Source organism: Pomacea canaliculata, linkage group LG12 (genome assembly GCF_003073045.1).
Source record: "Pomacea canaliculata isolate SZHN2017 linkage group LG12, ASM307304v1, whole genome shotgun sequence".
Taxonomy (NCBI): Eukaryota; Metazoa; Mollusca; class Gastropoda; order Architaenioglossa; family Ampullariidae; genus Pomacea; species Pomacea canaliculata.
The window spans coordinates 7,662,036-7,683,660 of NC_037601.1; the positions used below are offsets into that span (position 1 = coordinate 7,662,036).

The 21,625-nt window shown below is 37.4% G+C and overlaps 1 protein-coding gene across 3 annotated transcripts; it reads left to right on the top strand.

The window, feature by feature from the left end:
- Window positions 1-454: 454 nt before the first annotated feature.
- LOC112553188 (tyrosine-protein phosphatase non-receptor type 2-like) lies at window positions 455-20,442 on the top strand. 3 transcript variants are annotated; one of them, XM_025220246.1, is made up of 11 exons: window positions 455-642; window positions 4,664-4,769; window positions 6,228-6,334; window positions 6,512-6,610; window positions 6,911-7,060; window positions 7,780-7,989; window positions 9,196-9,366; window positions 10,827-11,056; window positions 11,460-11,645; window positions 12,934-12,960; window positions 15,656-20,442. In XM_025220246.1, the coding sequence occupies exons 1-10, from the start codon at window positions 574-576 to the stop codon at window positions 12,938-12,940; spliced, it is 1,335 nt and encodes a 444-aa protein (XP_025076031.1). In that variant the 5' UTR covers window positions 455-573; the 3' UTR covers window positions 12,941-12,960; window positions 15,656-20,442. The 3 variants fall into 3 exon arrangements, with proteins under 3 accessions (XP_025076031.1, XP_025076030.1, XP_025076032.1); XM_025220245.1 differs by lacking the exon at window positions 12,934-12,960 and having other exon boundaries at window positions 456-642; XM_025220247.1 differs by lacking the exon at window positions 455-642 and adding an exon at window positions 2,651-2,832 and having other exon boundaries at window positions 12,934-20,442.
- Window positions 20,443-21,625: the final 1,183 nt, after the last annotated feature.

Here is a 21,625-nt window from a genome sequence, read left to right on the forward strand (position 1 = left end):
AACGCGATAGCAAGGATCGATCGAATAATAATGCACAGAACTGCCCCAAAAAGAATGCAATGAAATAGAACTATAAAAAAACACAGCTAATATTTGCGAATCAATATAAAATATTTAAAGAGGACTAAAAAGTTTTTTTAAATCTACTTTGCAACAGTAATTGGCAGCTTATCTAAGAAACATGGGTTATGTCACGGTCCGTGGGTTATGCAGCGTGTTATATTTACTACCGATTACCCGTTGCGCCCGCAACAAGCCAACAGAAGCGGGGGATTCTAAGTTTGAAAACAAAACTAACATCTGTTATACATTCAATTTAAAATAGTTAAATAATTCAGAATATATGCTCGTAATTATAAGCAGACTTGCAATCGCCGTTAAGAAACTAAAAGTAGGCAACCTAAGTTAGGGAAAATTTCATTGGTTGAATTTATCCAATAGCATGATAGGTAAGCAGGAAAAGGAAATTATGGTCGAGCGTTTGTACCCACGAGAGAAAATGCTAGAGGAGAGCGCTTGACACCTAAAGTGCTTTTGTTACTTTGTGCTTCATTAAAATAAATATTGATCAACATGTTATCGCAGATTGAAAGAGAATTTCAAGAATACGACGATCACAAATCATGGGTGGAAATTTTCAAGGTAAGGCATCAAGATGTGAGCATATAATCCCGCAAGCTTATTGCTACTATACAATATTAAACGTAATAGTAGTAGTTGAATTGTACTTGTCGATAGTATTACTATTAGTGTTTGCTCTCGTTAATATTTGAAAAACTTAAATTGCACATCAAAAGAACTAGAACGAAAAAAGAGAAGTTATGTTAGCATAGTACAACCATGATCAACAAGACTATTGTGAAACTGAAAGAGATGAAAGCTGGTTCTTTGTTTTACTTTTAGCGATGAATATCTTAACTGACTGATGGGGACTTAATAGGAGAAATGTGCATAGAAATTGGATTGCTCAATTCCGAAGTAAGACTCATTGTACAAAAGATATTGAGTACTTCAAAACACTATTTTTTTTCGCAGACAGAAATCGATGACTGTCGTGTTGCTCAAAATGATTTCCTGCTTAAACTTTAATGTTACTTGATAATAGCCTAATTCAGTAATTACTAAAAATACTCACAATTAAGTTATTGAATATGTTGTGAGTGTATATATATGTGTGTGTGTGCACCTACATCAAGGGATAAAGCATTTAGAACAATTATAGTTCATACCTATTTATATATAGTTTGTAGTACAACAAATATGTGCTGATAAGTGTGTTATTTTGAACAAAAATACTAGTGTATAATGATGGAAATCACAGATTATAAAGTCCTGTTATTATAGATCTAGAAAGAATTTAGTTTAAAGAATATTTTGTTTGCTTTTAAATTTTTGGTATTTTTTTTTTATCAACAACTCAAATCATTGCCTGCTTTTCTAGATTAGGCACTTTCATGTTTCATGTACATTTTCCTTTCTCTCTCTCTTCACACACACACACACAAACATAGAAAGATGAGATAAGAATACAAGTAGAATCAGGTCAGCTAGAAATTCAAGGGCTTCATTACAAATACTAATAGTAGTGGTATGGGTGCTACCCACATTTCTCAAATAAAAATAACAATATCAACTGTTCTGTTAATAATCAAACCAGGCTTCTAGATCTTGAGTTTCACTTAAACTGCTTCTGCTCACCAAATTTGAACAAAAAGACATGCCACAGCTGAATAAACATAACCAGGTGTCATGACATCTGATCTGACCAGTGTACCTTATACCTTGTTACACAAGACAGGAAAAGCTGGCATCCGGACTAGAGCTATGACCGAGGCCACAAATTATTGTTTCTAATGTTAAAAAACATTAAGGGAGAGGGAGAGGTGGGTAAAAGGGAGAGGTGGTGGTGGTTGGGGAGTGTGAAAAAGTTAAGGAAGGGTTAGGGCTAGGAGAGAGCTTAAAAGGTTAAGAAAGCATGCCTTGCTAGTAGGGACCTTTTGCTAGTAGTGACCTCTTTAAAATATTATTGGGAGCAGAAGGTTTCCTCTTCAGAAAAAAGCACATCAACATAGATTTTATGGAGAGTTTTTAACATCTCTTTTAATAATTTGAAACATTTAGATTTTAAGTCCTTAGTGCACTTGTAATGTCCTTTAGTTGTGTTGCTTGTACTAGCCTGAGGTGACCTTAGGTCACCAACTGTATTGTTGCTGAGAATATGTGTGTTTTGTGAGAGAAAGAAAAATTATTTTAACATTATATGTTTTATCTCTGTATATTGCTAGTATGAGCACTGTCTGGAATTGCCCTTGTGAATAAATAAAATTATAATATATTGTTTTTCAAGAAATAAAATTGGAGTCTTCTATTAGTGAAGATAATGTGACTAACATCATTTAGTTCCTGGTTATAAATCAGATAATTCTTGAAGCAGATAAAATAGAGATAAACAATTGAGAAAGTGAACCCAAGCTTCCTGTTAGAAGTGTTTGTTGCATTGTTGAGGCTTTTTTGTGTGCATGTGTTTTATCAGAGACCTAATCATTTTCTGCTTGTGGTCAGTTAGCTATAGTCGCAATTCAGTTTAAAAGAACCAACCAGAATGCCACTAGCCAAGACATCAAAATGTGCAAATGAGGCTGGATAGGATACACCCTGTGCAAACCAGCTGACATCATTGCCAGACAGGCACTTGACTGGAACCATCCGGGGAAGAAGAGAGTTGGGAGACCACAGCAGACCTGGCAAAGAACTGTAGAGTGCAAGTCAAAGGACGTCGGAACCACATGGGGCCAGCTGATTGGGGTGCCCAAAACCGGATCCGTTGGCGAGGTGTTGTTGCAGCCCTATACTCTTCGAAAAGTAACAAGGAATAACTAAAACTACAATCCAGTTTACTTCCAAGTCAAGAGTGAATTGAGTCTTTAGTGTGTTTCATAAAGTGATGCAGATGTCTTTTGGTTGCCAGCTTGTTTTAAGGACATGTAATTTTAATTATAGAGAGGAAAATGATGAACACTTTCTCGTTGCATTTCCTTATCATTAAGTAGAGGAGGGTGAAACTCCATCAATGCAGTTTAGAATGAAAGAAAGGAAGAAATAAACATCAGCAGTAACAGAAAAATGAGGAATTGGAAGGAGATGAGTTGAAATTCCTGTATATTGATCACTCCTATCTACGTTTTTTTGTTTGTGTTTACCAGCATATATATATGCAGATGATTGTGTGTAGGGAGTGGACAAATGTGTTTATCCCCTTAATAACAGTAATAATTACTTATGTATGTCCCTTATGTATTAACCTAGTTTTGTGCCTGTCTGGATACAGCAGATAGTATTTGCTCCTTGTTGTCTGAAGTGTGTAATTGGGATTGAACCTACTTCCACTTATGCAGGAAGTTAATTAGAAATAGCTGAGGTAGTTCCTTCCTGGCCTTCTGGCTGTGAATGTGGTTGTATGTTTGAAATGGGAATGTAAACAACGCCACTCTCTCAGCTACCCCTTCTCCCTGCCAAACTCTGGGACAACAAGCCTGTATATATAGGCATATGTGCATCTTCATATTAACATGCTTGCTATTTCACTCACTATTTTGATTTCTTCATTGTCTCATCTTTTCTCTCACATCAGTTATTCAATACACCTGCTCACAAAAGTGAAAAGTAACTGTTGAAAATGTATTTTTAGTGCCTTCTGTTAATGTAACAAAGAATAATTTGAAATGTTAACGTATAGAGGAAAATGAAACAAGTTTAGGCATATATTCTGTCCACCCTATCCCTTTGTGTGCATGTGCGTAAATTCTTATCTCAGCAAGTGCATTTGTATGCAAAATACTAACTTCATGTGCAAAGATAGTTTCAGTGTAAAAGAAAGTAACTATAAATAGATACACATTCGTATTGTTTTGATTGTATAGATACACATAGCTGGAAGTTTTAAAAAGTTTTAAAAACATTTCCTGTTGTGAACACCCTTTTTTTTAACTATCCAGCTTAATCCTTTCAGGTCACACCAGCTGATTGCAACCTATGATACACATAAATATTGTATTATATTTATGAATCTGAGTGTTTATAATGGTTATTTTTATTGTTGGTTATATAATTACATTTTATTTTGTCCAGCACTTAAATAAATATTTCTATGACCTCTAGGACACTTATGCTTAATCACCAAGCCTTCAAGCATCAGTGGCAGATTTTTAACATGCATGAATTCAGTGTTTTTAATTAGAACACTGGCATAATAGAAAATTTATATAGCTGAGGGACATATTTGTAATGTAATTAACCTTTATTCTGATAGTTGTGTGAGAATGTGATTTTAACTGGGAAAAAAACACCTTGATTTGGAGAGCCCTACAACAAAGAGAAAAGATACAGTTGGAAATGTTTAAGCGTTGACGACACCAGGAGTAATTTTCAACAGTCATTGTCCTGGTCTACAAAGTGCCTCAGTAGATGGACTAGCATTAACAGCTTAACCAGATCAGAATGTCATAAATTAAACGCTACCATCTTTATGCATATTACCAAATATTACTTAAAGCTGAGAGCAATATGGGTAAACAATACAGTAAAAGTTTGTTTTTTTTTCTTTTATCAGCGGTGTGTCCCAAAATTCATTTTGGTAATCTTTCAATCTGTATTTTGTTTTTAGAGACTGAAAAATTTGTCAACGACTGTGATGGATGAAACTTGCTCTGTTTCACATGCTCGGAGTCCTGAGAACCGACCCAAGAACCGCTACAGAGATGTTAGTCCATGTAAGGAAGCATGTTATAATATTATTTTTCTGGATATATGTTGTTGCTTTTTAAGACCAGGCACTCTGGTTACAATCAAATTGATTGAAATCATACTTCGGAAATGGCCATTTTTTTTTTTTTCGATGGGTGGGTGGTGGTGGTGTGTGTTGCTTTTGCTGTCAATATGCCATGAACACATGCACTTTTTCTTAGGTTGGTTAGCACATGGAAATGGCCAGGCCCAGTCTTCAAGAGGATAGTGGCACTGTCAAAGGCTGGAAGGTGCCATATTTTTACAGTTGTGGACAGTGGTCCAATCCAGTTTTGGAAACTCTTACAGACATTGTAGTTGCCCTTTAGAACAATAATTTTGTTACAGCTGAAAGAATAGGAGCATATTTACCAGGATGGCTTCATCGTCTTGTATAGCGTTCCCTGCAGCACATGCCTGAATATTAGTGTGCAATCTATAATGCTGCTCTCAGGTGGTTGTCATCCGTGAGTCCAAAGTGTTGTAAAAGATATTTTCAGAAAGTTGTAATTCAAATCTATTGTTATTGAAGCTGAACAGAGGTAGAGCCAGAGTTTAGAAAACATTGCTTACCTATTTATCTGAATCTCTTTTTCTGTTTGAAAAATTACGCATGCTCAAAATATTAGACAAACATTGAAACAGTAAGAAGCTGTTTTCAGTGGTTTGACCATAAGACTTCTGTTTGTGGGTCTGGTTGCTATGAAATGAGTTTAAGTGTGCAGTGGTCTTGTGTTGGTGTGTGAGTGGGTGTTTTAGTGCCATGTGAGCCGCTTAATTATCCTCTGGAACAAACAGAATAGTGTTATGTAGTGCTGTAATTTTAAATTTGAATTAAAAATTGATGCTTTTGCATCTTTTCTATTTAGAAAATCGATTGGGAAAAATTATATAATTAATAATTTTAGAGATTTTTATGGACCGGACTGCTAGAATGGGCTGAATTTTAAAATAATTCAGTTGGTGGAAATGCATTCAAGGGAATGCAGATAATGGCCAAAAGAATAGACACAGTCATAAGTTATACTCCTTACAAAGAAACGAAATAGTAAACAGTGCCAAATGGACACCAGGTACCCATTATTCGCACTAGTCAAGTAGTGCAGGCTTGTATGGTTCATGTGACCCAGCACAGCACTCTAAGACGTTCAGGGTGCCTTTTAGGAGGGGTCATTGATGAGGTGGACATAGAAAAAAACTGGCTTGAAAATGTGAAGGAGTAGGCAGGTTAATTTCGTGAAATATGTACTCTCTGCCCAAGAGAGGCCAAAGTGGTGAGGTAACACTTGCCAGCTGCTGCATCTATCCAGCTGTTTCCCTTGAAAACCAGTACCAGCAGACTACCATAATCGTTTGTCAAGGGATAAATAATGAATTCATTGCATAGTAGGGAGTAGTTGCCAGTTTAAGTGTTTAATCTCAGACATAATTTGTCCAATATTCAGATGACCATAGCCGTGTGATACTTGAAAGACCAGATGGAGAAAGTGATTACATTAATGCCAGCTTTGTGAGGGTGCCTGATGCAGATCGGAAGTATATCCTTACACAGGTGAGTTGTAGATGCATTACATTGTCTGAAAAATTACACAGTAATGCAGACAAATATATTAAGAACTGATAAAATGGATACCTTTCACGGAGTCTAGGGTGCCCTTTTCATTTTTTCTTTTGGAAATCCATTAACTTTACATAGGCATTCAGGCTGATTTTAGGCATATTCTTTCAGGGACCATTGGAAAACACGTGTGGAGATTTTTGGTTGATGATATGGCAGCAACAAACTAAGGCAATAGTAATGCTAAATCGAGTTGTGGAGAAGGGAACGGTAAGATTATCACAATTTAGATTGAAAAATTATTTCATTATAACTGTTGTGCATTTCAATCTTGAATTTGCTAAGACATAGTTTTTCACACTTAACAATCATTACTGGTGTCTGTAATTGTCTACTGTCATTTTCTGCAAAATGCTCTTCTGATATTTAATTCCTCTAATGCAACGTGTCCTCTCAGTAAAAGATTTGAATCACTTTATGTTTGTATTGTCAGAAAGACATAAAAATTTCTGCCAGTTATGTTGTGAAGTTGTAATGATAAATGTGGTTTTTTCCCCAACATTATTGCAGGCAAAATGTGCACAGTACTGGCCTCTTGGGTCTGATTTAGGATATGAAGACAGCATGTTATTTGAAGATGTTGGCTTAATTGTCACTTTGATTGGTGAGCAGGACAGCACCAATTTTGTCCAGCGATGGTTCACAGTGGAAGAATTAGCGGTAGGCATATAGTCACATTTCTGTTTAGTTATAAAGTTATGTTTTTATTGTAAATCAGCATTGCACAGTATTATAGTAGAGAAGCAAATTTTAATTTTGCATTCTGCTTTCATATAGCATGGGGTTGCGGTTAAAGCAAGTTAATGTGATGAAAATCTTGGAACATTTTACAGTCAAGAAAATATAATAATTCATGTGGCAATATCAGGAGTGGCATCATCACACAAGCCCTCCCAGCCTTAGCATCTAGTCATGATGAAGTGAAAATTAAAAAAATGAGCTAAAACTTTTTATTTTTGTAATCAAGGTGCAAAATAAACTCTATATATTGAATGCCAGAAATCTCTGATGCTCAGTAATAAGATCCATATGTCCTTTAGGTGAAGTCTCATAAGGCAATTGAAGTGTATGAGAATGAGGCCATGTATCTTTGCGCTTTGTTGCATAATGGGAGTTTGCCTATCAACATGTGGAAGTGTCCTTGCTAAAGGGCCCAGTTGAGTTAAACAGAACTACATTGTGTTATATAAGACACAACAAGAACATTTGACATGCATCAAGCATGTTGATTTTATGTATTTTTAAGAGGTAGAAGCTAATCCATAGTCATCTATTCATCTTGGCATCTTTCCGCACATTGAATTTTTTTGTTTTTTGAGACTACTTAGTCATTTATAAAATAATGTTATAATCATCTATTCCCTATGCTGCTTTAACAGACAGGTATCAAACGAGAAGTTGTTCATTTCAACTACACAACATGGCCAGACTTTGGCGTTCCTTCTTCTCCAACAGCATTTCTGAACTTCTTGAAAGTTGTGCGTGCCGCTGGAGTTCTTGACCCAGATGTAGGGCCATGTGTTGTCCATTGTTCTGCAGGAATTGGTCGCTCTGGAACTTTTTGCCTGGTCGATTCCTGTTTAGTTTTGGTGAGTTTGTGTGGCTGCTAGGTTATAATTTATGTGAATTGGTGTGTGAGAAGCAAAGTTGTAAACTTTATTGTACTAATGTAGACTTCACATTCACTAGTCCTCATCAGTTAGGTCAGTTCTTTGATTGCTGTGTGTGTGCAGTTTGTCATATTTAAAAGTAATATTTGTCATGTTTGACATGGTGACATTTAAAAGCAGCTTTAAAATATGGTGGGATAATGGAAACACCTGCACATAAGAGTAAGTGTTACCTGCTGAAACATATTTTCTGGACAAGAACTTGGTCTCTTATCACATGCAGATGTTACCTGGGTCTGTCTTTTCTAGACACCTGTGCATGCACTGACAATTTTTTTCAGACGGCAGCATACCCAGTCATGTATACATTCATTTCTTCTTTACCGGATGACCAGACTACTAGGAGCTGAGGGGCTAGAACTGAAGTATAATCAAACAAGTTGTCCTGCTGTAGGATTGAATCAGAGCCTTTCAGACCTTTTGATCAACCTCTCGAGGTCTAGGCCACAGTCTCATTCCCTTTTCCTCACATGCAATTTTACCCGAATCTTCAAACCCCTTACCCACACCCCCATGATGGTGATGGAGAAGACCATCTTCCTGCTGGCTTTAGTCATGGAATTGAAGATGTCTGAATTATATGCTCTAGCAGTGGATTCCAACTACCTGACCTTGATTTATCTGTGCATCTACTGTCTTTTTTGGTAAAAAATTGGCTACCGCACGTAAGCCCTCAGCCATTAGTTATCTGGCCTTTGCTGCTTTCAGACATGATGGCCCAGTTTGTCTGCAAGACCTGTTGTGGGTTTTGAAGATTCACCTGTGCATGTCCCATCTTTTGTGGGATGGATAGTCCCAACGTTTTCTTCCTCTTTGGCTGGAGAGCAAGAGTTGCCAAGCGTAGTACGCTATGGCATATAAATGACACAAACTACTATATCGAATTTTCACCTGTAAGAATAAAATGTTCACGAATTTTTGACTTTATCTCGATTTATTCGTATTTTGGTTCACTCGTATGTAGAGGTCTTACTATATAAAAGTGTATTTAATATTTATCAAGTGTGTGCTCATACACCTATGTCTGTGCATGTTAAGGGCTTTTAGCCTGGCTGGAGCTGGGGATTGGTACTTGATAAATGCACATTATTATTATTCTTAAAGCATATTTTTGGCTTCTTGCAGATAGAGAAGCATAAAACGCTGTCATGCCTCAACATACAAGAGCTGTTGATAAACATGAGATCATACCGCATGGGTTTGATTCAGACTCATGACCAGCTACGTTTCTCCTACCTGGCTATTCTACAGGGTGGCAGGGAAATACTAGGAGAAGATGCTAACTCAAACATCAAAGTAAGGTTTTCACCAATCTGTTTTGAGAGTTGTTTTGTTTTGAAGTAACAGGGCATGTGACTTTTATCTCACCATATCTGTAACCCTTGAAGGAGCCCCTTCACCCCCTGCCACCTCTCTCTCTCACAATGCACAAGCTCTTTCTCTACTCCTTCATAAGTCAGGAGGTGTATGGATGCTGATCGTCTTCTAAAAAAAAAATAACTACAGAAGCTGCAACTATAAATCATCGCACAATATGCTTTTGTTCCTAACTATTTTGTCTAAAGATACTACAGAAGTCATGAAATAACTTTAATACGACTATAAAAACGTATCTTAATAGAAATAACTTTAATATGATTAAAGAAAAGTATCTTAATAGAAAAACAGTTCAGCAACTGACCCTTCTTGTCCATTTCTGCTGTCAGAAAGTTCACATCTGCTTTTGCCTTGTCCTTGCTAGATTTCTCTACATTTTATTCTCCTTAACTGCTGGTTGGACAAACTTCAGAGGGTTTAGAATCGTGATGCTTGTATGGTCTTTTGTACGTATAAAAAAAACATGCTAGACCATTCCTCTGGGAGCTACACGGAGGTGATATTGTTTACAAGATGCCCATGCTGTGCTACCATTGTCTTCACCACCTCCCCCCACCATACCTCTGAGCTACTGATGCCTTACCACCACCCTCTACCATACCTCTCTGAGCTACTGACACTTTACCACCTCACTCCACCATACCTCCTTTAGCTGCTGTTGTCTTCACCACCTCCCCCCACCATACCTCTCTCAGCTACTGTCTTCACCACCTCGCCCACCATAACTTTCTCAGTTACTGTCCTCACTACCTTCCCCACTCTTTTCCTTTCACTCTTCTGTATAATAGTGTTTATTATTAACAGGAAATAGTAAAATTATTATTTACATAACACAAAATATTTATTTGTGTGGACCACACACACATTCACATCCATGCATCTGGAAGGAAAGTGGGTATGTCATTATGAGTTATTAGTGTAATGGACCTATAAAATTTGAACTCTCTAGTTTTTCTGAGAAAATTCTGCATACAATACAACTTAATTTGTCCACACTTGGACGATTAGAGGTAGTGCACATACAGTGAAAATATACAGATAAGTATATACATGTTGACTACAGTGAATAAATTCTTTCTCAACAGTAGATAAAGTTGATGCATTGCCATTGGTCATTTCAGACTAACACATCACAGCTGCCCCTCATGCCTCATCCCTAAACTCCAGATATTCACGATATTCTCAGTTCTTGTTACCTGAGGTTGTGGAACCAAGAGATGGAAGAAAAGTGATAAGACTTTCATAATCTTCCCTCTAGTGTGCTGGCGTGTCATCATACCTGTAATTGCCCTTGCGGATTAATAATTGTATTGTAAAGGACTGATAGAACAGAGTAAAGATGTGGTAATGCACCTGAGCATTGATTGTATTGATTGCAGACATCCGACAGTCCACCTCCACCACCTAAGCGAGGTGCAAGCCTTCCAGTATCAAATTCCAATGAAGAAGAGAAGGTTGACAGTGAAGAGGATGATATAGATAAACAGCTTTCGGAACTTATTGATGATGATGATGAAGCACCACCAGAATTGCCACCCAAGAAACGCATAACCACGAAAAAAGACACTGATATGACACATGTAGAACAAGAGGAGGAGGAGGAAGAAAGGTTTGTTTCAGTTTCACTTGTTTCATATTTTTTTTCTCCATTCGTTACAGGGATTTATTAAATAGTTTCATTCTTGTCTTTTTACCCTCGTTAGTGCATTTTTATTTGTCATCAGGAGACATTGACTAAGGCTCTTTTGAAGCATACACAACTTTACATTTTATACAAAAAGTAGGTGTGGGAACTTGGATTATTGTACATTCAGCTCAAGTCTGGAGAAAATTTTGCGTTGGAAGAGTTACGCTGTGTGCTCTGTATGATGTTATACACTTACTACATGGCACCAGTGATGATCGTATTTCTTCTTAGACAACAGTGATGACATCAGGAAGCCCCACGGAAGTAAGTTTTAAGCATCATAATAACTGCATCCAGTTGAATTTATTTCATTGGTTTTCTGCAGTTCTTACCTCTTGCGGAAGCGAATACGAGAAGAGCGTGTGAAGAAAACTCGAGAAACGCTAAACCAAATGAAAGAGAGACAGCGTCGTAGCGAATCATGGAAAAAGCGGCACTCTTACTTCAGACCAGTCTACATTGGCCTGGCACTTCTTATCGGCAGCTACATGTTTTATCGTTTTTACTGGAGGTACTAACTTTGTCTGTTGTTCTTGTAAACAAGTGGCTGTGGTTTGAACCAAAATAATGGGACAAATGAGTGATGTAAGCATGGCACATTTAGAGAACACCCCTTTCATCCCTTTCATGCTTTTGTCGTGATGTTTTTTGGTTTCTACAGAATTGTGACTTGGAAGGCAGTGGTTGCAGCAGAGGATTTAGTTTTAGTGGAGGTTAACTCAGGGCTTTTCGCTTTGTATGTTTGTCTGGATATTTTGTTTTTATTTTTGTTTGGTGTGTTTCCCACTTACGTAAAGATGGGCAGTGCTATGAAAATGGGGAATTCCTGAAATTTTTATATTTTTCTAATAAAACTAACACCTAGTAACTGACTAGCATCATTCCTGAAAGTTTGTTATTTTTCTAATAAAACTAGCACCTAATAATTGACTACTTTTGCTTTTGCCATTTGTTGATAATTGCCTGGTTTCACATCTTTTATTTTAGTGCAGTATTGCATGTTATAATACACCAGAAAAGACATCCATATAGCTTGTGTTTGTTGAAAATGATATGTAGCTAGCTTTTGCTTATAGTAAATATTTGAGAGAGTCTAACTTATTGCACAATGAAGAAAAAGTGTTCACTTATAATTGTAAAGAACATCAAAGAACATTAGTTTATTTAGAAGTATAAAATTTTCAGTATTATCCACCACCCACACACAAAACACACACATACCTTTATATGTGTTAAAAGGTACATGTAAATATTGCAGAAAGAAATGCTGCTTGATTCTTGACTGTGTTGTAAGAAAGGTCTGTCCAAATTGCAATGAAGATCCCAGTGGTGCCCTACTCTTGTTGAGACACTGGCTGTTTTGTGTTGTGTCTATAGTTGCCTTGTGCTTAGTGTTTTTGTCCCATCCTTGTTTAAATCTGGCCTGCACTAATTTTCTATGCTTAGAAATTCAGGAAGGTCTAGGAAGATTAAGCCAGGTCATAAAATGTCACAGGTCTGTCACAGGTTGGCGTGCTTCGGATTGATTAGATCAGTACCCATCCACTACATCACGTGCTTTGTACACGTGGACATGGTTAAGGTCTTTGGCAAATAATAATCACAGTACTGCCAAAGTACTTCAAGCACAGCTTTTGTGCACAATTTGTTGGCTTCTTTAACTTGTGAAATCTGCAAGGAGTCTTTTTTTTTTTTTTCCTGGTGGGCCTAGTAAATTCACTTTTAAATTGAAAGTAAGGAGAGGATCACATGCATGATAACATATGGAGTCTTACATTTGACATTTTAATTTGTTGCAGCAATTGAAGGAAGGCACAGTCTGATTGGCAAGTTCAAGATTATTTATAGTTTTCATGAAGCTGCAACAAAAAAACCAGAAAAAAAAATAGCAAACAAACCAAAATTTCAGTGATCTTATATTGCTTTCTGTGGTGCTGTGGAAGCTGCAAGCTTTCAACAGCTTGTTCTCCTCTTCAGGAGTATATGAAAGACAATACGCAGGGGCATTACAGTAGCAAATACATTATAGAAAATAAAAGCCTTGGAAGGCAAGACTGACTATGCAGAAATCATTCTTACGGTAGGAATAATGTTTATGGACTACGCTTTTCTGAGCTGTGGTGTGGTTTGTGAAGATATTTTTAAAGTGACTGCATACAGCTGTTTTTTTTGTTCATTTATTTATATATTTATTTTGCCCACTCCTCTAAACACCAAAGGACGAATTCTTTAAGAAAAATGGCACGCAACAACTTAAAGGTTCATAACTGCCTTAAAAATCACTCCATGCAAATCAAGGGTACTGTAGCACTTAAAAATGTACAGTTAAGAATATTTCTGGGGAAAAAAATTATTTTTCAGAAAAAAATTCTTTTTAAGATATATGTATGTGGCTAATGAAAATAATTTCAACTGTTTTTTTTAAGTAGCTTGATTAAAAGTATATGCTATTTGTCATGCATTCCTAGTAATCAGATGTAAAGACTCTTTAGTCATAAGTAACATCATGCTATGTTTATAATAATACAAAGAAATTATCTGATGTTTTTTAAGTGTAATTTTTATTTCTCAAGTATGTACGAAATAATTTGGAAAAGGGAGGATTAAACCTGTAGGTGGATAAAGAGAAATGCTTTGTGGTGTACTTTATGTATTGGCTTAAGGTTAGGAACAGTGAGTGCTGCTGATAATGTCTTTGTGCCATGTTTTGGTGTTCTGTGGCTGTTTGTAATTCCAGGAAGTAGTTTGCAAAAGTTCGAACAGGAAGAAATGGTCGTATGTTGTTTTACCAGTAATGTGCTGTTCACTCCATTGTAGAAAATAAGTGCATTGCTGCAATTAGCCAACTTTGTAAAAATATGCTATATGGGTCCAACAGGAGTTTACTGAAATCTCCTTAATTGTGAATTAGAGCAAATGTGGTAGTTAGGGTACTAATTCTGAATCCTGTAAGGGAAATAGTGTTCTTTGAAACCTGTTTCAGTAGCTGCAGGATAAAATTTTACAAACGCTAAAATTTTTTAATATCTTAGCCTAATCCTCCTGTCAGACCTTTGTTGTCTTTTATAAAACTTGTTATCATGTGCAGTGCATGAGCACAGAAACAGACATGTTTCAGCCAGGGCATAAATGTTTTAATTTATGAACTATAAATATAAGAATTAGCCATCGTCTGTTGTGCATCTTCCTGTTGAGACTTTGTATGTCTGTTCCAATACATATTAAAAAAATCAATTTTGTTATGACTTTTTATTACAAGTTCAGATTATAAATCATTAATATTAACAATATTAATTACAAGTATTTTACTATGAATAATCTTGACATGTATCACTAATTTGCTAAATGTTTCTTTGCATGTGTCTCAGCACTATAGTGTTTGTACTAATCAGTTACGTGTGTCTATGCCCTGCACACTGAAGTTGATATCGGTATATGTTTTTATTTAGGTATTATGTATATTATTAAAATTGGACTGCTGCATGCCTGATTAGTAATACTCTCAAAGCATGCAAGTTATTATTGTATGGACTTGTACTATATGCATTGCGTGTGGTGAAAAGCCTAATAAATGTGTAGATAAAGAAAACTTTCAGCAGCCAGCTAAGGAACATTTTGTCAGAAGTAAAAGTGATTGTCCACCCCAGGCCACCTTTCAGTCTGTCAGTTTAAAGAGTGTATTTTAAAGTTATTGAATTTGAGATGATTGAAGTGGCACCTGGAGGCAGGATATATGTATGTGCAACCCATAAGTTAATTAAGTAGTTAACTGCAAAAAAAAAAACAATTGGCAGATTTCAGTTTGTTGATTAAAAATGTCTTCTAATATGGCAGAAAACAATATATTTTTTCTAGTGGCTACTTGTCTCTTGCAAAAAATTAGAAAAATATTTGGAAATAAATAGATTTTTGTAGGCATTTGTAAGAACTCCATGCATTTTCAAAGTAGAATAAGTTCCATAGTGTAGTTATATTTCCCAAAATAACACTATCTGTCAGTTAACATCATGCCTTTTCACCAAGAGATGAGGATGGGGTCATCAAAATAAAATGTTTCGTTGTGTTAAGATATAAAAATACCTTGCATTTTTTAGGTCTTCCAGAGCCATGGCTGCTTTTATGCTGCAGCCTTCATGTGCCTTTAACTGAGTTACTGCACATAGCATAACACAAGTTTGGCACCTTAATAATGATCCACATTCATGCTAATGCATACAAATATGCAAAAAATGTCTCAGTGCTATTGCTTGTAATTACACTGAGAGAAATCTACACATCTCTGCTTAATCATGCTTATGAGCAGAATACATTCATACATACTCCTTTATATACATGCTTATACCCCTTACACATACACACATGTGCGTTGAGATGTATAATAATTTGCTGAATTTTTTTCCCTGAAGTTTGCCCTTAATTATTTTAAGAAAGGAAAAGTTGGTCAAACTAGTACTATTAAGAACACACATGTTTGTGCCAAACAGCAATCCACCACTGTCTGATTTGATGCCATGTTTTCAGGAGATGATGGGCGCAATGAAACAATGAAGTGGAGAATCTGAGAAATGGACAAGCTGCATGTGAGTTAGAGCTCCTGTGTCTGGTTTGAAGTGTTAAATGCACGTGCATTCACACATGTGATCCCAGTCTGCATATTGAGAGTGTCATGCACAGGAGATTGTACAGCATTATAAGCAGCTGGAGTAAATAAGTGAAATGGCTAAATAATGCATCTTGTATTAGTAACTTTTATAATCTTTAGTTGACAAAAGGCTTTTGACTTGAAAGTCTTTAAGAACAATTACTTTAGCCTGTACCTAAGAGCACTAGTTGTGTCCTTGTACATGCATGTTTAGAGAAATGTGTTGAGCTAACCATCAGAAATAATTGAAAATTTCTTTCATAAAAGAAAAGTGGAAAGGTCTCACGATCAGAACTCTTAATGCAGATTTGTGATCATTGAAGAGGTACATCATAATCAGGTGAACAAAACCAACCTAATATTTTAATGGCTTGCATTGCTACTTTTATGTGTATTTGTTTTATTTCTTAAGGGGAAAGTCTTGGCTTCAGAAATTCACTGAATTTGTTTTTTTGTTTTGTGTTTGGGCCAGGGTATTATGGTCAGGGCTGTTTACAGTTATGAACATAGAAATATGCTTAGAAAGTTTAAAGTGTCCTGGCTTCTGTACATTGGTATTTAAGAAGGTATTTGTCCAGACCTATATAAGTGATTGTTGTGTTTAGCAGTTCTGTTTGCCCTAGCTTCTGTTAAGTGAACATTGTTCTCAGCAGTTTACCGTCCTATAATCTAACATTTAATTTCTTCATGGCTTACTCAGGCAAAGTAAGTTAACACTGGGAAAAATAGGCTGTCAGTTTACCAGAAATCTTGCATGCTTATGACCAATACATGCTTTTATTTTATGGAACTTTGTTGACATTACATTTTTTAGCCATATCTGGATGATGTCATCAAGTAGGAGAGGCTGAAAGAAAGAGTGTATGTGTGTGTGTTTTGATGCTAAAGAAGAATTACTTCCCACACGGATCGTGTATTGTATGCCAAACAAACCTAACTGAAAGATCCAGGAGACTGATGACTGTTGCCTTCAGCCTGATAGCCTTGTGTATTGTATCTTTGTTAAAAGGTCTAAGCCCATTGTGCCACTTTGTTAAAGGAATCAGAGGAGTCTTGTGAGTCTTGTCTTTATGGGAAGTTAAGTGATAGCCCCCAGCGTTACACTGTGTTCATGTTCACAGGGAAGTAGATGATGTTGTGAATGTCGTGTTCTGCAAAAGGGTAATTCCCATCAAAATTTCTCCTGGAGACTTTTGCAGTTATTGTTGTTGCCCGGGAACTGTAACGTTTGCAGTCTTCCAGTAGTGTCGTCCGCATATCGTTTAGTGATGACGTTACAGTAGAATTTATCAACGAAAGTTTTCCACTTCTGTCAGTGTTAAAGAAAATGAAGGTGGAAGAAAGTGATGGGGAGGCAGGAGGGGGAGAATGTGGGTCAAAGAGCATGAGCTTCCGCAGAAAATTGAGGAAGGAAATTGTCTTCTTTCTAGGCCTCCCACAAACCCTAACAAATAGTGCAGCTATGTTCACCAAAGATTAGAGAGGGCAAAACTAAAACAGGATGCAGCTTTCATGAGAAGTTTTCTTTAAATTAACTAGTGGTTTTAAATTGTACACCATGGATGGGTAAAGTGTAAGATTCTATTTCCCCAAATTAGGGTAAAATTCCATGTTCGAGACACACTTCTACAAACATCGCCGTGTAAAGAAAGAGGTCAACGTCAGGATAGTACATGGAGACGTTGATGTCGTGAAGGCGTCAGCCAGTGAGAGAGCTGGGGATATAATATATATTATGTTAGTCAGATCGTGAAGCCACGATTTCTAATTCCTTATCCTGTGCTGTGATGTTTGTAGCGTATATCTCAAGAATAAAAATGGGTATTCACTCAGATTTGGAGAGTAGTATCTTGCGCAGAATTTTACCCAGACGTCAGAAACAAAATGTGCATCCCACTAGTCCCGTAAAAAACAGTTTTGGCCAGAAGGTAGTACGGTTTCTTTGATCTTACTCTAGTTTTTGTTTCCCTTGGAGACGTAATGACTCTCTTGACGATGAAACGCCTGTAGGACATTTCACCGACGGCAACAGCAAGGGCCGGTAAGATGGCGACAGAGATCGGGAAGGTCTGAGCTGTTTGTTCCGCTTCCTGTTCTTGTGGTCTCGTGATTGTGTGAAGGAATGCATAGCTAGGGTTGAGAAAAGGTGGGGTGGGAGGGAGCGGGATGCATGCCTTGCCAAGTGGAACATAGCAGAAGGATGGAGGGATGTTGGCGGAAGCTTAGCGGATACCTTGCGGACACTGATACTGAGTTTATTTGTGCCGTTATTCTTCCTCCTCGTGTTTTCCTTCACCCACTCCTTCACTGCTGACGCAGGTGTGGTGCTAGTAACAGTACTTCTGCTATTTTCGGATCTTTATATCTCGACCGCTTCGTGTTCTCAGACTTATTACACTTGTTAATGTAAGTGCTTCTTAAGTAGGGTGATATGGCGTCCGACCTGATTTATCAAGGTAAGTACCAGGATGCGCCGTCCACCCGCCTTGACCTAGACACGATGAACTGAATAGAGTTCACTGCCCTCGTGTACCTCGGCGTGTCTGTAGTGTTTCCTGTCATAAGTGAGCAGTCTAGAATCCTAGAATGCAAGTGCTATAAATACACGAAGGGTAGGTGAATATGGTGATGTTTGATAACCCAAAAGATGGTTCAACTTTAGCTTGGGGACGCAAATCTCCAAACTATTTAATATTTAATCTTTCCGTCATCTCGACGTTGAAAATGTGTGTATGCGAGGGTGCAAACACGTGAGTCTAGTGTTCTGTCATTTTTCTTAGAAATTCCTCTTGTAGATTTTCTGGAGGAGGATGGGTTTTTTTTTTTTTCTTCATCTGGTTTTAAAAGCACTCTCGTTGCTGAAGCTATTCTTTCACGGCAAAGATCCGTTAGTACGATAGCCGTGATTGTTGAAGCCAGAAAATATAACTGTATATTATTATTATCATCATAGTTGTAGTGGTTAGTACAGTTCTGTGAAGTATTTTTGGAAATAATTTTGGGACCTTCACTGTTTTTGAATAGTTTTTATCTTCACAGAAAACTTTAAAAGTGAAAAGTCCATCGTCTTAGAGCTGCCTTTACCCCCATTTCAGTCTTTCCCGTCATTTTTTATGTTGTTTTATCCCTCAATTTTTTTTTTACCACGTTTTATCCCTCCATTTTTTACCTTCCCTCAGTGCTTGTGCTTCTATCCCATGCCACTTGGTTTTCACAGTAGTCTTCTGCAAAATTGTGTTTAAAGGACAACCTGAGAGCAAAATTATTTTCATGTGACTTTGTTTAGTTCATTGGAAATTATGCCACACATCTGAGCGAATATGCTCTGTTCGCGATATTTAAGCCTTTGCAGTTCACACTTGCTCCCTCCCCACACACACACACAAAGGGAGGAGGAGTAAAATAAACACATTTGTGAAAACTAATGACAGGCCATAGTAAGCTGTCAGAAGCTTCGAGCATAAATTTGCGTTTAAAACTGTAAGTGTGTACATCTGGAACAGGGCGAAAAGCAAGGATGATTGGCTTGTGCTGCAGTGAAAGCTGTCGATCATGTTGTACACTGACATTTTCAGTTCAGATTTTGCATTGTGTATAACCTTTATTTGATGATTTTTGTTCTTCTCGTTTGTATAGCGCCCTGCCTGCTGTATTCATAAAGTCCTCGCGTCTCCTTCTCGCTCCTTGATATTTATCGTTTCTTCTAGTGTCAGAAGAAAGCCAAAGCAAAGAACTAACGCTGATTAACAGACTTTGTTCTGAAGACCACCTGTTGACTTGTAGTAAAATGGAAAAAGCAGTTATTCAAGCATCAACGTGTCCAGCCTTTGGACATAACGTGAGTCTAGTGAAAATAAAAGGTCAGTGCTAACAGCCATACTGATTGAGTACAGAAATTACAAATAAACTTTGTGAAGAACTCGGTGCTTTATCGTCATCTGCACTCCTTTCTCTTGGACACGATGTGAATTGTAGACACCGCAACGGACAGCTGGTAGCAGTCGAGGTCCATTTGCATAAGAAATGATCGATTAGGCAATATGTAAGAAAATATATCCGTTAATGAGCAGATAATCATAGATGACGCATTTATCATATTTGAACTCGTGAGCCAACGTTCCTCTCTCGCGCGCGAGAGAGAGGGACTGTTGTACTCACAGAAAGTTTAGAGAAAATGGACATCTTTGAACGTTAGTGGTCAGCCCTGTATGCTCCTCGTTGTTCCAACATTAAGCTCGCGTGGTCGCATGAGATCTTTGTGTAGCACTTCAGGAAAGCTGTAACCCAGGTGTAAGCTGTAACCTTCTCCTGTCGTCTAGCAGGTGCTATTCTTGCGGATGGGACTGTAGGTAGGATGTTGGTGTCGTGTAGTCTGTGAACTACACTTTGCTATGGCGTCTAAGGATACAGTCATCGTTCGCTTGTCAATGGTTATGCCCACTACCCCTTATCCTGTCTGGTTTTCGTGTTAAACCTACACTAGGAATCTACACAAGAAGTTTAGACGTCCTAGCAGTTGAATCCTGCCATCAGATAGTTCTTGAGGCATCTAGGTTAGTTTCTCTTAGAAGTCTAACAGGTGTCTGTTTTTGTAAAACGTACATTGATAATTGATGTAACTACATATCATTTCTTAACTGTTGAAATAAAAGCGTTTAAATTTGGATTTATAGATTTTTGTGATTTTTTTCTTTCTTGTTTGTGAGACATGGGTGAGCGGTCGGTCGCAGTGTGAAACCAGTGGGTGAGTGCCACGTATCGGTCTAAGAGTGTGCTTTGCAGGTTTTCTTGTTACCACCATCTTTTACCATCAGTCGAGTTAACACTCGGTTTGTCGGAGGGTGGATGTTGCTTACAGTTCTCAAATTTTGGTTTAAGTGCGTAAAAACATAAACATAATAAGCGCTCACACATTTCATCCTGAAAATACTTTGCAAGTGAGAAAAAACATGTTGCACCGCACTGGTCCTTTAAGAAAATTTGTCCTCATAGCTTTACTGTGCTTTCACTTTACTTTCTAACAGAATGCTCGTAACTGTTTTATGTGCGTTTCTTTAACTTATGATCAAACGATTGACACTTCATTTCTTCGTTTGGAGGGTGAGTGGGGACGAAAGTGTGGAGGTAAGGGTTGGAAATCGTACCTGGGGAATGGCGATGGTCTGGTGAGCACCGCCCACCTCTCAAGCGTCATGTCTTGCAGTCGTTACATATTCAGATTATAAAAATCTCTGATCGCTCTCACACTTTATGAAAATGTCGAGAAGCTGTGCAACCTCTTTGCTAAGGCCTTCGTACCACTTGACCCACCTGGACCATGAGTGAAGTCTGCTCTCCTACATACAGTGGATCACTAGGTCGAGCAGTGTACAACTTGTCCTGCTTCATAGTGTCTGCCATGACATTTGTAATCTTTGGTTAAAATGAAAACTCGAAGCTGCCCAGTAAACCAGTCTTATCTCGTTTGTGAAAGAAAATTAGTGTGCTGCGCTCCTCGTGCTACTCTACTTTTGGAAATAATTCAGCAGATCAAAGAAGTTGGAACAAACTCCTTAAAGTGCTCTTTAAAAAGTTATTCCTTGGTTTAAAAATAACGTTTAGGACTACACAACCTCCAATTCATGCTTGCGAATCACGGATGTTCTTGGTTGAATGTAACCCCTAGCTCACTCTTAAGCCTTTCCAGATGTTTAAATTAGATAAACAGCTTGGCGCAAAACCTTTGACATATTTTTTCGTGATACCCACGAGAAATAGCGAATCTGCTCAACTGCAGACTTAAATACACATTCTGTAGTAAGTTGAAAAAGACAGGATATATTATCTACTCGATTTTATTGTTATCAGTG